Here is a 13,706-nt window from a genome sequence, read left to right as displayed (position 1 = left end):
GTTTGGGGCAGCCAGGTCTTTTGCTTTGGTACTGTTTTCCCTCTGTTGGCCCTTCAGGAGCCAGAAAATATTTGAGACTTAGTCTGAAGTTAAAAACTTTCCCCTTCAGAATCTGTTCCCAATTTTAGAATGACAGGTTATAGTTAGATATCAGGAAGGCATATTGTAACCTTCAAGGGTCTCAGGTGTTCCTGCAGAAATGGGGCTGTCAGAGCCTAACCCTAAGGTGTATTTAGATGTGGTTCCAGTTATTGGATTCCTCATTTTTTTAAAAACCCTTTTAGCTGGACACAGTGGCATACCCCTGTAATCCTAGGGACTCAGGAAGCTGCATTAGGAAGATCACAAATTGTAGGCCAGTCTCAGCAAATTAGTGAAACCCTGTCTCAAAAAAGTAAAAGGGCTCGAGTGCAGCTCAGTGTAGAGCACCCCTGGGTTCAGTCCCCGGCACAAAAACAGGAGGAAAGAGGTCTTTTATTCTTTACTTCCTGTACTATATTTGAAGACTGGTAAGCATTCCTTCTTCATACCAACTTTCAGAGAGCCACCATTAGACTACCAACAGGCCAACATTAGGGGCCCTGTATTAGCCTAGGCACAGACTAAAAAGGACCCAATCTGGTCACTTGTGACCTTGAGCAGATCCTTTAGCCATTCTAAGACTGGTTATAAAACTGTCTTCGGATTTCCTGATTCGTGCCTCTGTCTTGTAATAGCTGCAATATTCTTTCTTTGGCAAACATACACCATGTTGTTTTCTCCCCAGTGTGGTTCAGAGGCTCCAAACACTGCTGGAGGAAGCCTTTAACAAAAGGCCTCTGTCCGTCTCCATGGCCGTGTCAGTCTGCCGTGTGCGCCTCCTGTGCATTTCCCCTGCTGGTTCTCAGCTCTGCTGAAACTCAAGAGCAAGCAGTGGATTCCGTCCATTTGTAGGACAGCTCATCAATGGCTGCGGATGAGGCAGGACTTCCAGGTGGCTGGAGTGCTCATGGTTTTTAATAAAGGCAGGATATCTAAAAGTGACTTACTTTTGTATCTTTTTCTTTTTCTAAATACTTAAAATTTTTTTTTTTTTAGTTGTAGATGGTCAAAATACCTTTTATTTTTACGGCTGGGGATTGAACCCAGGACGTGGACATGCATGTGCTTTACTGAGCTGGAACCCCAAACTTTTTTTGTTTTTTGCAGGGTTGGGGATTGAACCCAGGGCCTCACACATACTAAGGCAAGCCCTCTACCCTACCCTAAGCTGCATCCCCAGCCCTGCATCTGACAATTTAAAAAAGTAATTTAATTACTACATTAAAAATTTTTAAAAATTCAGTTGAAAGACTTTATTAAGAGGACAGTGTTTCTGCTGTTTCAAGAACACAAAATATCATCATTTTAAGCCAGTAACCTAACATTTCAATTGAAAATACATGACCACCCCAAGGGATGAAACCTTGCCCTGTGTGGGGCTCAGGAGTGGACCTGTTGGCTGAGTGGGCTGCTGCTGGCCGGCGGGCTGCAGTGTGAGGGCTTCTACTCCACATCTCCGCCTCTTATCTTTGCTTCACTTGCTCATCAGGACAGAGCTTGGCTTCGGTCCTGCCTTCCACAGATGGCAGAGGAGGGGTCCTGGAAAGGCACGTGCAGCTGACAGTCCGGGAGGGGCTGCTGCAGGGCTTCTCCAGAGCACCCCGAGAGGGGGCAGGGCAGCAAGAGCCTGGGTGCAGGTGGGAGATGAAGTATAGCAGGACAGGGCTTCCCTAACTGTGAATCACACTGACAGTGACAAATACAAATACTTGTGAAACGGGACGAAATGCCAGCACTGGGTTGATCCAGGCAGATCCTGGGAACACAGCTGCCATGGGTGGGCAGGAACCAGTGAGCAGGAGTGCAGTTGCCCGGCGTGGCTCCTGGGGCAGCAGCGGAGCTGGAGAGCAGACCTGCAGGGGGTAGAGCGCAGAGAGGAGCCTCAGCGGGCAGTGCCAGGGTCCTGCCCCGTCCCAGAAGAAACCAAAGGTGCTCCTAGGTCAGCAGGAAGAGGTGACAGGAGACTGAGGGGCACCCCTGCCTGGTGCTCTGGGAGGACTGAGGTGGCACCAGCAGGCTGAAGGCCTTTAGGCAGGAGGCGGAATGAGACAGGAGGGGCACTGCCTGAGGAAAGCCATCAGCAAGCATTATTTTGGGGGGCACAGATCCCAGGGAGTTCAGTTTTAGGCTGGCTGACTTTAGGAAATGGAAGAAAGGCCCATCTGGTCATTACATAGGAGCAATGGACAGTGCCCAGTGACCTGGCAAGAGGAAGAGCTGGCAGGGGTGCCCTAGAAGGAACATGCACAGAGGTGCACATAAGAGACAGGAAGAGGGCCGAGGGCAGAGGAGGCACCCAGGGCAAGAGACCTGGCAGAAGGGGAAAGGGAGGTTTGCTTCAGAAGGAGCAAGACCCTGAAGAGCAGCCAGCAGCCAGCTGCCTTGGGAAATTTAAGGCCACAGAATTCCCGAGACTCTGGGAGAAAGAACCTTCTTTTATTTATTTATTTATGGTCCTGGGAATTGAATCCAGAGGCTCTTTACCACTTAGTCAAATCCTGAGCTCTTTACTTTTTGAGACAGGTTCTCTTTATATCTTGGAAGACAGCCTCAAACTTACAACAGCCCATCTTAGGCTCTGGAGTGGCTGGGGTTATAGGTGTGTCCACTGTGCCTGAGAAAGCACATTTTACACAGGAGTCATGAGCGTGGGGAAGAGGCAGGCTCAGGCCAACTGCTGGGCACAGGTAGTGGGCAGAGGAAAGATGCCCCATGGAGGAGAAGGGCAGCTGAAGCCACAGCCGCCTGCAAGAGAGGGTGAAAAGAGCAGAACAGGCGAAGATGCAGGCCACCAGATGAAGTGGGGTGTCTGGAGGGCTGCAGCACTGCTTGGCCACTGCCTACAGGCTCTAGGTACGAGCAAACAGTGGCAGAGTAGGCCAAAAGCAGAGGAGAGGTGGAAATGAAGGGACAAGGCAAGAGAGGCAGCGAAGAGCGGGTGGGGAGGCAGCGAAAAGCAGGTGGGGAGGCAGGGGACTCGCTGGGCAGGGCAAGAGAGGGCTGCAGGCAGTTGCAGAGGCTGAGCTTTAGGGCAGACCCTGCTCTGTGAGGGCAGGATCCAAGGTAATGCAAGCAGGGACGCTGCTGTCAGGAGGAGGAATGTGGACCCGAGTGAAGGGCCCAGAGCCACGGGCTGTAGACTTGAGGTGCCCAGGTGGTGCAGGCTGCCTAGGCTGGGAAGGCCTGAGGCTGCCCGTACCTTCAGAAGTCCTGGGACTTATAGATGGCACAGTCGCTGCCAACATCCCACTCCAGCCTCTGGAAAAGGCACACCGTGGAGCTCTCCAGCAGTAAGCCACTCAGGATGGCCAGCAGGGACAGCTTCCGGTTGATGCTCAGGGCCACTGTGAAAGAAGAGGCAGCCAACACAGTCTTAGGAGTCTCAATGACACTGGAATGTGAATTCTGTGAGTGTGAGCTGTTTGGCAAAGATGTTCTTAGGACATGTACACTGTTTATATTTCTCTGCTTGCTTCCTTTTCTAGCACTTCCATCAGCAAGCCTTTGAGAGAATCAAAGCTACTGCTCTTAACAAACTGAGCTTCTCAAATCGAGAGAGAGCTGGGGATGTGGCTCAAGTGGTAGCACGCTCATCTGGCATGCGTGTGGCCCGGGTTCGATCCTCAGCACCACATACAAACAAAGATGTTGTGTCTGCCGATAACTAAAAAATAAATATTAAAATTCTCTCTCTCTCTCTTAAAAAAAAAAAAAAAAATCGAGAGACACAGTTTCATCAACATTTGGAAAAACAAAAAGCAGACTCCCGGGTTCTAAAGAGAGCAACAGAGGAGAACCATAGTCTCAAGGTCACATTTGCAAGAGGGTAAGTATGATGGTGACAGCATCAGAAAACAGTCATTAAAACGGTGACAGGAAGAATGGGAGACATGTTTCCTGGCGTGGCAGGTGCTGCCTGCTGTGGATGCCCATGCCTGGCATGCATCCTGGGGTGGCAACTGCCTGGCCTTGTTAATTCTGGCCATGCCACTCAGCCCTTGCAGTCCCGTGAATTCATTCACAAAGTAATGCAACAAAGGCCACCCACGAGTCTCACAGGACAGGGGGAGGGCAGAGGAGGGCACCTGGTCACAGTGAATGAACCCTGAGCACCCGCCTGCGCAAGGGACTACAGGCACGCCAGCCTTCTGCGGCCCCAGAAGCAAGGCTTCACCTTCCCTGTGGGTGGGAGGCAGAGGAGCAGAGCAGAAGCTTACCTCTGACCGCCTGGAAGTTTGACGTCAGCACAAACACTTTGATGAGCTTGAGGCACAGAGGAGTATAGTCATGCTCCCAGATGACAGCCGGGATCAGCAGGAGCTTCCCGTAGCTTGACAACAGCAGCGCTTTAAGCAACAAAATAAAGTGGGGCTTTCTCTTTGTTGTCCTAGGTCGTTCTGCCCACAGGAAAGTAAAAATGCCAATGAAAAAGGCAGTCTGTTCTGGGAGGAAACAGGAAATGAAAACATGTATATCTCCATCCAAACTACACCTCAGAACAAGCAACCCTCAATTCCAGACTATGACTGACCCCTGAATATCTCCATCCAAACTACACCCTCAGAACAAGCAACCCTCAATTCCAAACTACAACAGATCCCCTGACTCCCACAGGAATGTTTCCACAATACCAGACCCTCTTTCTCCCCAGCGCCCTGGCCTTTGTGTCTCACCTGGCCAACAGGAGCCAACAAATACATGTCAACATACTCTAACCAAGCCTGTCAACGTCCCCTGAAAAAAAGCAGCTCTGAGAGACAATGGTAGCCCACTCTGTGAAGGCTTCTGGGCAGAGGGAGTCAAAGGGCCAACGAAGGCTGCCAGGTCTGAGGCCTGGAGCTGTTCTGAGGCCCCTGCAGGCACTGTTTTGGTCTGTTTTCCCACTAGGCATCGACAAGACTTGGAATGTTTTGTTACCTAAACTAAAAGACTTCCCTTATTCATTTTAATAATATATCTGAGTGCAATTTCTTATACTCTAGAAAATATTCTTGAAATATGGAGTCCAGATTAGGGGAGGCAGCAGCTGCCCTGGCATCCTGGGGCCATGGGACTGCACCATCTGTCAGACCCTGCCCAACGGGGCCTCACCTGTGCGACTGCTGTGGGTAGGACTGTTAACCTTCTGCTCACCCACCCACATGCATTCTGAGTGGCCTGTCCTTAGCTCTCTTTTCCCCATGAGCTGTGTTATACCTCCAGAATCAGGCTCCTCTGGAACATGTGTCATATTAAAGCAGGTTTAGATGTGTGGTGTTGCCCAAGATCTAGGGTAAGAAATCGAGAGGTGAAATGATTGGGTTATGATAGCCTTAACCCAATCAGCACATCAATCCCCTGAAAGGGATTCACTTGGTGGTGACTGAGAGCCGGCAGGCTGTGTCACTGGGGGGCGTGCTTCTGGGGTATATGTTTTGTCCTTGTTGAGCCAAGCTCTCTGCTTCCTGGAGCCATGTTCCCAGCTGCTTTCCTTGGCCACACATATCTGCCATGATGTTCTTTCTGGCTCACCTCAAGCCCTGAGGAATGGAGCTGGCTGGCTGGGATGGAGGCCTCTGAAGTGTGAGCCCCAAAATAAACTTTTCCTCCTCTAACTGTTCTTGTCAGGTCTTTGGGTTACAGTAGTAAGCAAAAAAGCTGACCAAAATATAAGTTGGTACTGAGAAGTGTGGTGGAAGGCTTCAGGGTGCTGAGAAGGCAGAGGGTCAGGGTCTAGGATCAAGAAGGTCTAGATTAGAGACAGACACTTGGGAGTTCTGAGAAGGCAGATGAGAAGACCAAGGGAGTGATGATGAGAGAGAGGACACGCAGGCCAGAAATACGACATTGGAATGGACTGGAGACTTCATACCACTAAAATGATATTCGTTATAGCCAAAGGATTTATCTATCATTATCATTTTTAAAGTTCTTTTCTTTTTGTGGGGGTGGGACCAGGGATTGAACTCAGGGGCACTCAACCACTGAGTCATATCCCCAGCAGTATTTTGTATTTTATTTAGAAACAGGGTCTCACTGAGTTGCTTAGCACCTCATTGTTGCTGAGGCTGGCTTTGAACCTACGATCCTCCTGCCTCAGTCTCTTGAGCTGCTGGGATTACAGGCATGTGATTACAGGTGTGTGCCACCATGTCCAGCCAAAACTCTTTTTTTTAATAGGGGGTCTCACTGTGTGGCCCAGGCTGCCTTGATCTCCTGGGCTCAAGTGATCTTCTGGCCTCAGTTGTCTGAGAAGCTGGGACTCTAGTTGGTTCCTGTGCCCTTTAATTGAAGGATTTAGCAGCAGAGAACCATAGAAATTAGTATGAAAATAGCCACAGAAATCAATTTCACATAATTCTGACCCTAGAAGGACAAGTCACAAATCTGAATGCTGAAGAAAGAACTTTCCGAACATGAATGTGTTGGGTGCGGGGGTTAGCCTATTTCCCCAAGGAACAAGGCAGTTAAGTTGCAAGCTTTCCCTATTCAATATATTGCATTAGTACTAAGCAGCTGGCTAATGCATTGTCAGTCTGTTTTTTAATAAAGATGGGGTTTAATAATCTTCAAATTGGATAATCAGAAATTTAAAATTACAACTTTTATCAACATTTCAAAACATTTTATGAAACTTTCTAATATTAAATATGACTATTTCTATGCATGTTTGTTAACAAATAAAGTTTTTTGATGAAGTTTTTAGATGAACTCACCTAGCAGGGTTTTTTAGTGGTAGAGCTGAAAATTTAGTCTCAAGTGCTATATTAACTATCTCCTCTTGCCAAGGATTAAAACCATTTGTCTTAGTTTTGTTTTTTGGTACCAGGTATTGAACCTTGGGGGGCTTAACCACTGAGCCACATCCCCAGCCCTTTTTATTTTATTTTGAGACAAGGTCTCACTAAGTTGCTTAGGGACCTGTTAAGTTGCTGAGGCTGGCTTTGAACTCCTGTCTCAGCCTCCTGAGCTGTTGAGATAACAGGAATGCACCACAGTGCCAAAATAGTTAAGTACTAGGTTTATAAGAATGGAAAGGTAGGCATCTCCTTACCTAAAGAAGCAATGGCAAACATCCGATAGAAGTCCCATTCTTTGGCGTATCTGATCAAGTCATCAGGAGCAGTGTTCTGTGTTGAATCTTGAAGCTGCCACCACCTGAGGTATGCTTCGCAAAGCAAGCAAAACATGCAGAGTTTTCCATGGATCTAAAGGTCAAAGACATTGCCACTCAATCAGGTAAAGAAGCACTCAGTTATACCAAGTATCAATAGGCACAGCTGTAGGTTTGAAGACTGTCCCCTCTAGTCCATTTTCAAATTCAGAACTGCCCAATAAAGTGGCCAGTTGTATCTATTCTGAAAATCAGTGGTTCTTTTGTGATACTGGGGATTGAACCCAGGGGTGCTTTACCATTGAGCTACCCACCCCTGGCCTATTTTTTTTAAAAAGGGTCTTGCTAATTTGTTGAGGCTGGCCTCAAACTTGCAAACCTCCTGCCTCAGACTCCCAAGTCACTAGGATTATAGGTGTGTGTTACTGTGCTCAGCAAATCAGAAGTTTTTTTTTTTTAAATTTTTTTTTGTAGTTATAGACAGACAGCATGCCTTTATTTTATTTTATGTGGTGTTAAGGGTCAAACCCAGTGCCTCATATGTGCCAGGGAAACAAGCGCTCTGCCACTAGCTACAGCCCTATCCTAAATCACAGGTCCTTTTTGGGGGGTGGGGGTGCCAGGGATTGAACTCAGGGGCACTCAACCACTGAACCACATCTCCAGCCCTATTTTTTTTTGTATGTGGGGGGTATGGGGATTGAACCCAGGAGTGCTTAACCACTGAGCCACATCCCCAGCCCTTTTTTATATTTTATTTAGAGACAGAGTCTCACCAAGTTGCTAAGTGCCTTGTTAATCTGCTGAAGCTGCCTTTGAACTCACAATCCTCCTGCCTCAGCCTCCAGAGCCGCTAGGATTATAGGTGTGCGCCACTGTGCTGGGATCCAAATCAGAGGTTCCTAATCAGCAATGGCCAATGGAATCACATAGGGAGATTTTTCAAATTACGAATGTCAGGGCCACAGTCCTAAGTCAGAATCTTTGGTACTAAAACCTAGAAGTGTATATTTTATAGCAATTCCTAGGGGAACTCTAACATGTACATAAGAATCATTGCTTAAAATATTTCACCATTTGATACATTTTTGACACAAAATTTATGTGACCCACATATAGGTGCAGACAACAGTCAGAGAATACATTTAATCTAAGGTTCCAAGCATCATAGAAGGAACTGTTGGTATGAACGTGAACTAAAAAAAAAAAAAGGCCTCTGGATAGATGAATACAAATCAATACTGAAAGAAAACGGTTAAAAGGAAAACTAAGCTGGATGTCTGATGGTCAACAGGGACTACTGAGTAGTAAGAGCTGCCCCGTCCCAGCTCCTCCTAGGAATCGAGCCTCTGCCCCTACGCCAACCAGCGTGACCCACACTAGAGTCCAGCATGCTCAGAGGCTCTCAGTGAGCACAGGGATGCTTGGAACCCCTGGGGAGCTGTGACCACGCAGATGCCAGGAGGTCTTAGCTTGGAATATTTCCCCTTCCACTGGCCAACCAGATGGTCCTAGATGTGCAGCCGAGGCTGAGAATCAATGCTCCAGTGACTCAGCTATGGGATGGGGCAGGGATAAATCAACTGTTAATATCTACCTTAGGGCAAATTTAGGGTTGCTAAATCAAGTAAATGAAAATATAGGGCACTCAGTTAAATTTAGGTTTCATATACAAACAAATAATTTGTACAAGTGTGCTCCATGCAACATTTGGTACATACCTTTCTTTGTTTTTCTGATTTTCAAAGGTTCTGGGTGTCCTGTATTTTACCCATCAATCCTACTCAACTACTCAAGCATTTACCATGCAATACACTAGATTATGTTTTGAAAACTACTTTAAAAGTTAGGACTTTCCTAACAACTCAGTGTTGTTATATTCACCTCATACATTTCCTTAGCAGCAGAGTGTGAAATGAAACAAATTATGTTTTTCATAGTTTTCTTTTAATGTTTGTCTATTTCTCTTAGGTATGATTCTTTCCCTACCCAGCTGTTTGATTTCATTCTGTTGAGAATCCATTCAATAGGTAGCCCACTGAAGAGCCATCACAACTAGTTGTTTGCATCTTGCCAGTGGCCAAAGCTCACTCCGTGCATCCACATCTGTTAATTTTAGAAATTTCCAGCCATGTTGAGAAAAGACCCATACTCCAGTCAGAATTTCTTTCACTTTAGTCTTTCAAAATACAAAAGCATCACCAAGTAACATTAAAAAACTGCCACAACTCACATTTATTTTGGTATTGAAAAGTATATGTCTGTAGGCCTGGGCTTTGCACAAAATAGCATTGATCAAGATGATAACAGGATCATACTCAATGTATTTGTCTACAGGTTTTTGGCAGGATTTCTGAAATAACACAGATAATGTTAGAACAAGCAAATTTATACATTCTGAAATCTTAGTCAATTTCAGATTGACTAAGCACCCTCCACCGTCTCTACTGTAGCAGACTTGTAGAGCAATAAGGCCACATCCATATTTAGGTATACTTCCATTCAGATAAAAATGTTCCTATATGTAAGATATGGCTTTACAAGAGACTAAATATAAGCTTCTAGGTTAGAAATATGAATTTCAACATCATATTTGGGAAGCTAAAAGATAGTCAACTTAAAGGCTAATTCCCAGAAGATTCTACTTTCAACTCTACCTTTGATCTATAGGAATTGTTAAAAGACAACCTTACAGTGTCCTTCGCTGATCGACTGTTGCCATTGGCTTCATGGCCCCAGTGTTGTGGTCCTGAAACATGACTTGGAGAAGGGCGTTCAGCCATGGTCTCACTCCAGGCTGCGCAGCACCCTCCGACGTCTCTACTGTAGCAGAGAGCCCATGTTCCTTCCTGTTCTCAGTGCTGACGAGGAATATCCAGGCTTCCCTCTGCCTGTTGGCTCAGGATTCTTGGCATGGTGTCCTGTTCTTTACTCAGCTTCTGAGAATAGGAGTGTGTGGCCTGGGCCTAGGTCACCAATCACTGCTTTCTTGGTTTCCATAGCATGTGCTGCTAAATGGCCTTCCACAAAGATCACCAGGTTCAATAGAGTTGGGTTCTCTGGACACCTGACTACAATGTACTACAGTACCAGCAGAACATGGACTTGTGGAAGCAGTGCTAATTACAAAGCTATGTCAGTGCTACAATTCACTGCAAAAAGACTGGTGGCTACAATTCAAATGAGACATTTTGAAACTCTGACTAGATAAAACAGAAATGGAAGGAGAAGCAACCAGTATACAAACACACTGGCATGGCCTTTTAGTTACACCAAAACACTAGAAGATTATTAACCCTGTGCTTCAATACGAAATTGGATTCAATTCCAATTTGAAGAGTTTCTCCACTTCATTCATGTCATTATAGGAAATAGGCTTGTTTGTCCAATCCCCAAGTAAATCAGCAAGGGAGATGTGCCACTCCTCAAACTCAAATCCAACCAATGAAACAGAGGCTGGGAAGTCATAGTGGACGAATGAATGAATGATTTTATGGGGCTGGGGACTGAACTCAGGACCTAGCACATGCTGGAGGGGGTGCCATACCACTGAGCTACAATCCTAACCCTTTTAAACATTTTACTTAGAGACAGTTTTGCTAAGTTGTCCAGGGTGGCCAGGAATTTGCATTGCTTCTGCCTCTGCCATCCCCAAGGACCTGGGATTACAGGCACAGGCCACTGTGCCTGGCAGGAGTTCATATTTCTGCGGCTCTCTTCTTGAGTAAAGAGTGTGTCAGCTTTAAACAGAAGCTAGAGTTGACAACCCCAGATTCACAGGCAAGGCTCTCTCATAGACCCCTCCTGTGCTATTCCTGCGGAGCACACGTTCTCCCTTCATGGTGGAATGCTCCTGCATTTTTAAATGGGTTCCTGCCTGTCCTTCAGAAGTTCTCTAAACCCCATCTTTATAAGTAGGCCAGCAAACACCAGCAGCAGGCGGCATAAGCTCCTGCTCCTAGTGCACCCACTCCTTCAAGCGACAGTCACTCCGCGAGCGGCTGTGCGTTCCTAGCAAGAGCTCCTTCTCAGGCACTCTGAGATCAGCCACATCCAAGACGCCGGACGGTCACCTGGGACCACTGTCTTTAGCCCCCAGGACCTTAGAGTTTGCCAAGGGAACACAAGCATGCCCCCCCCATGACAGGGGGCCCAGAAAGGGCAGCGCCCAGCGCCACCCTACTTGCGTGGCCATCCACCTCCCCATCTCAGCCGCCGACCAACGGGACTACGGAGTCAGAGCTCACTTCCCCTCGCTCGCCCTCCAGCACGGGCCTTTCCCCAAGTGCTGCCCCCCACCCGCCACTCAAGTGGAACGTCCTCCGGGTCCTCCTGGCACTGCCGCAGGCGCGCGCCGGACAGACGGAGCCTGCGTCCCCGCCCCGGGGCCCCGCCGCCGCCCGGCCGCGCTCACGCAGATGGTGATCTTCAGTACGCCGTGGCGGTAGTCCCGGTACAGCTCCCGCGCCTCCTCATTGCACTCGATGCAGCGGTACCGGCAGGGGCCCGAGACTGCGCCCCCCGCGCCCTTGGCCGGCCGCGGACCGCTGCGCCCGCCCGTTCCCATGGCCACGGGTGCCCTTCCGGTCCTGGGCGGAAGTTACGACGCCGCTCCGGAAGTCCGCAGAGTCTATGCGCATGCGCGGGCCGGGGCGCGCGGCCGTGAGTACCACTCGCGGCGGGTGAGGCCGCGGCGCCGCGCCCACCCGCCCGCCGCGCCGCGCCTGCGCCGTGCGCGAAGATGGCACCTGCCGGCCGCGGCTGCAGCTGCCGGGGCGGCTTGGGGGCCCGGGTGCCGCCGCCGCCGCTGCTGCCTCTGCTGCTGCTGTTGCTGGCGGCGTTGGGCTACGCGCGGGCTACAGAGCATTACTCGCCGCTGTCCCTGCTCAAGCAGGAGCTGCAGCACCGGCAGCAGCAGGACGCCGCGGCTGGCGGCGGCTGCCCGCAGTCGGGGGACTGGACGGACCAGTACCCGGCTGAGTGCGGTGAGTGGGCCGCGTCTCCCCGCTGCGGCGACGCCCTGGGGCTGCGGGGGTGCGGGAAGAGAGAAGGCGGGGGGCGGGAGGGAGAAGGCGGGCGGCGGCGGGCGGAGGGAGAAGGAGGGGGGAAGGGGAGAAGGCGGCCTGCGGGAGGAGAAGGCGGGCGACGGGGAGGGAGGAGGCGGGTGGAGGAGGGCCAGGAGAAGGCGGGCGACGAGGAGGGAGGAGGCGGCGGGGGGGCGAGGGCGACTCGTGGACGTGGACGCGGACACTTCCCGAGGGAGCCCGCCGGCTGCACGTCTGGTGTCAAGGTCCTCTCCCTAGAGTTCTACCTGGGAGAAGGAAGGGCAGGCCCCTAGCATCTGCGCGGACACCCGGCTCTGTGCCTGCCCGGTGGCTCCCGCCGGTAAATAACCTGGGGCCTCCGCAGGCCGCGCGTTGCCGCTGGACGGTTCATTCATTGAAGTCGGGCTGTTGGTATCTCTGGCCACAGTCTCTGGGCGTAACATGCACATGCGCATTTTTTTTTTTTTTTTTGGTTACGAATTCTGTAGTGTCTTTCGCCTTTGAGCCCTTCTTTCCCCTCCGCTGTGTGTGGGCTCCCTTGTGGCTTGCCTTGGGAAGGGCCTGGGTCTCCTAGGCTCATTAGGACCTGACTAGTTGCTTTTAAGGCTTCACAGGGTTGTTTAACAACTTGTACCTGCAAAGACAATATCTATGTTTTATTGAGGTGTCAAGATCAGATGTCTGATTTCCTTTTGGCACAATCTGACTTCCTGGAGGAATTCTCACTGAGGGCGTGTGACTTCTTTATAGTATAAATTCTGGTAACTCACAAGACCAGTGTTATATAGAAAAGGAATGTCCATTACCGGTGTCACTGTGATCTGAGTGCCCCTGTGCACACCGTGTGCACCATCACTGGAGACTGGACGCTGGGATTTGTTTTCCACAAAGGAGGAACAGCTAAGGAAGGTAGCAATGTGCAGGTGCTGTCCTTAGCTCTTGGTCTGCAGGCCTCCTGTGTTAAGTCTATCAGAAAAGCCATGGCTGCCTCATTGAATGGTAGCTTCTCGGCTCAGGTGGAGAAGCCAAGGCACAGTGGAAGTGTGAGTTCCCTGTAGTCTCACTGGTAGGAGGAGCTGCCCACTCGGCCTGATGCCTGTTTTTGTCTTGGCTGCTGGTTGGTTGTATGTAGGAAGCCACACCAGTAGTGTTCTCTAGCCTGTCAGTCACCGTTTTGCCTTTCCCCTCCCTCCTGGAGGCCCATGATACACACTAGCTGAAGGGAGTCAGTTGATGGCACTGGCTTAGATGGCTCACTTCGTCCAGCAGCATCAGGTTGTGCCTATTTAAGAATCCTTGTTTGAGCCAACTCAGACTTGTGTTAGGGTTTCCCTCCAGTTAACCATAATGTAGTTTCTACTAGGCAATTGGAGGAGCCCTTCTGTCCCTTTCCCATTTCCTCAATATGGATGACATTGTCTCATGTTCTCTGCTTCTTGGGAGGCATACTGTGAGGCTCTGAACTGGATGGGTTTAGATACTTCAGT

General features: G+C 49.4%; 2 protein-coding genes across 9 annotated transcripts in view; one reads left to right on the top strand and one right to left on the bottom strand.

Annotated features, from left to right (window-relative positions):
• Nucleotides 1-1,319: 1,319 nt before the first annotated feature.
• Nucleotides 1,320-11,761, bottom strand: Arv1 (ARV1 homolog, fatty acid homeostasis modulator). 3 transcript variants are annotated; one of them, XM_027948018.2, is made up of 6 exons: nt 11,589-11,761; nt 9,408-9,527; nt 7,115-7,268; nt 4,299-4,523; nt 3,281-3,425; nt 1,320-1,934 (listed from the first exon to the last, which is right to left on the bottom strand). In XM_027948018.2, exons 1-5 carry the CDS (start codon nt 11,739-11,741, stop codon nt 3,283-3,285), a joined length of 795 nt encoding a protein of 264 aa, XP_027803819.1. In that variant the 5' UTR covers nt 11,742-11,761; the 3' UTR covers nt 1,320-1,934; nt 3,281-3,282. The 3 variants fall into 3 exon arrangements, with proteins under 3 accessions (XP_027803819.1, XP_071475912.1, XP_071475913.1); XM_071619811.1 differs by having other exon boundaries at nt 1,320-1,620; XM_071619812.1 differs by lacking the exon at nt 9,408-9,527.
• A 154-nt stretch (nt 11,762-11,915) lies between these two features.
• The window catches only part of Ttc13 (tetratricopeptide repeat domain 13), a 67,160-nt gene continuing 65,369 nt past the window's right edge, over nt 11,916-13,706 (top strand). For all 6 annotated transcript variants that reach the window (XM_027947952.2, XM_034636672.2, XM_034636671.2 and 3 more), the window contains exon 1: nt 11,916-12,159. In XM_027947952.2, the coding sequence (XP_027803753.1) occupies nt 11,916-12,159 (244 nt within the window). The remainder of the gene's footprint in view (nt 12,160-13,706) is intronic.

Source organism: Marmota flaviventris, chromosome 12 (assembly GCF_047511675.1).
Source record: "Marmota flaviventris isolate mMarFla1 chromosome 12, mMarFla1.hap1, whole genome shotgun sequence".
NCBI lineage: Eukaryota > Metazoa > Chordata > Mammalia > Rodentia > Sciuridae > Marmota > Marmota flaviventris.
Note: the sequence above shows the minus strand (reverse complement) of the source record. Positions and strands in the feature narration are given on the sequence as shown.

Excerpts from the sequence above, each read along its gene's own strand:
- Arv1 (XM_027948018.2), bottom strand. The coding sequence starts at position 11,741 with ATGGGAACGGGCGGGCGCAGCGGTCCGCGGCCGGCCAAGGGCGCGGGG. Across the intron at positions 4,524-7,114 it reads GTTTGCCATTGCTTCTTTAG|AACAGACTGCCTTTTTCATT; the intron begins GTAAGGAGATGC and ends GTTTCCTCCCAG. Across the intron at positions 3,426-4,298 it reads AAACTTCCAGGCGGTCAGAG|TGGCCCTGAGCATCAACCGG; the intron begins GTAAGCTTCTGC and ends CTTCTTTCACAG.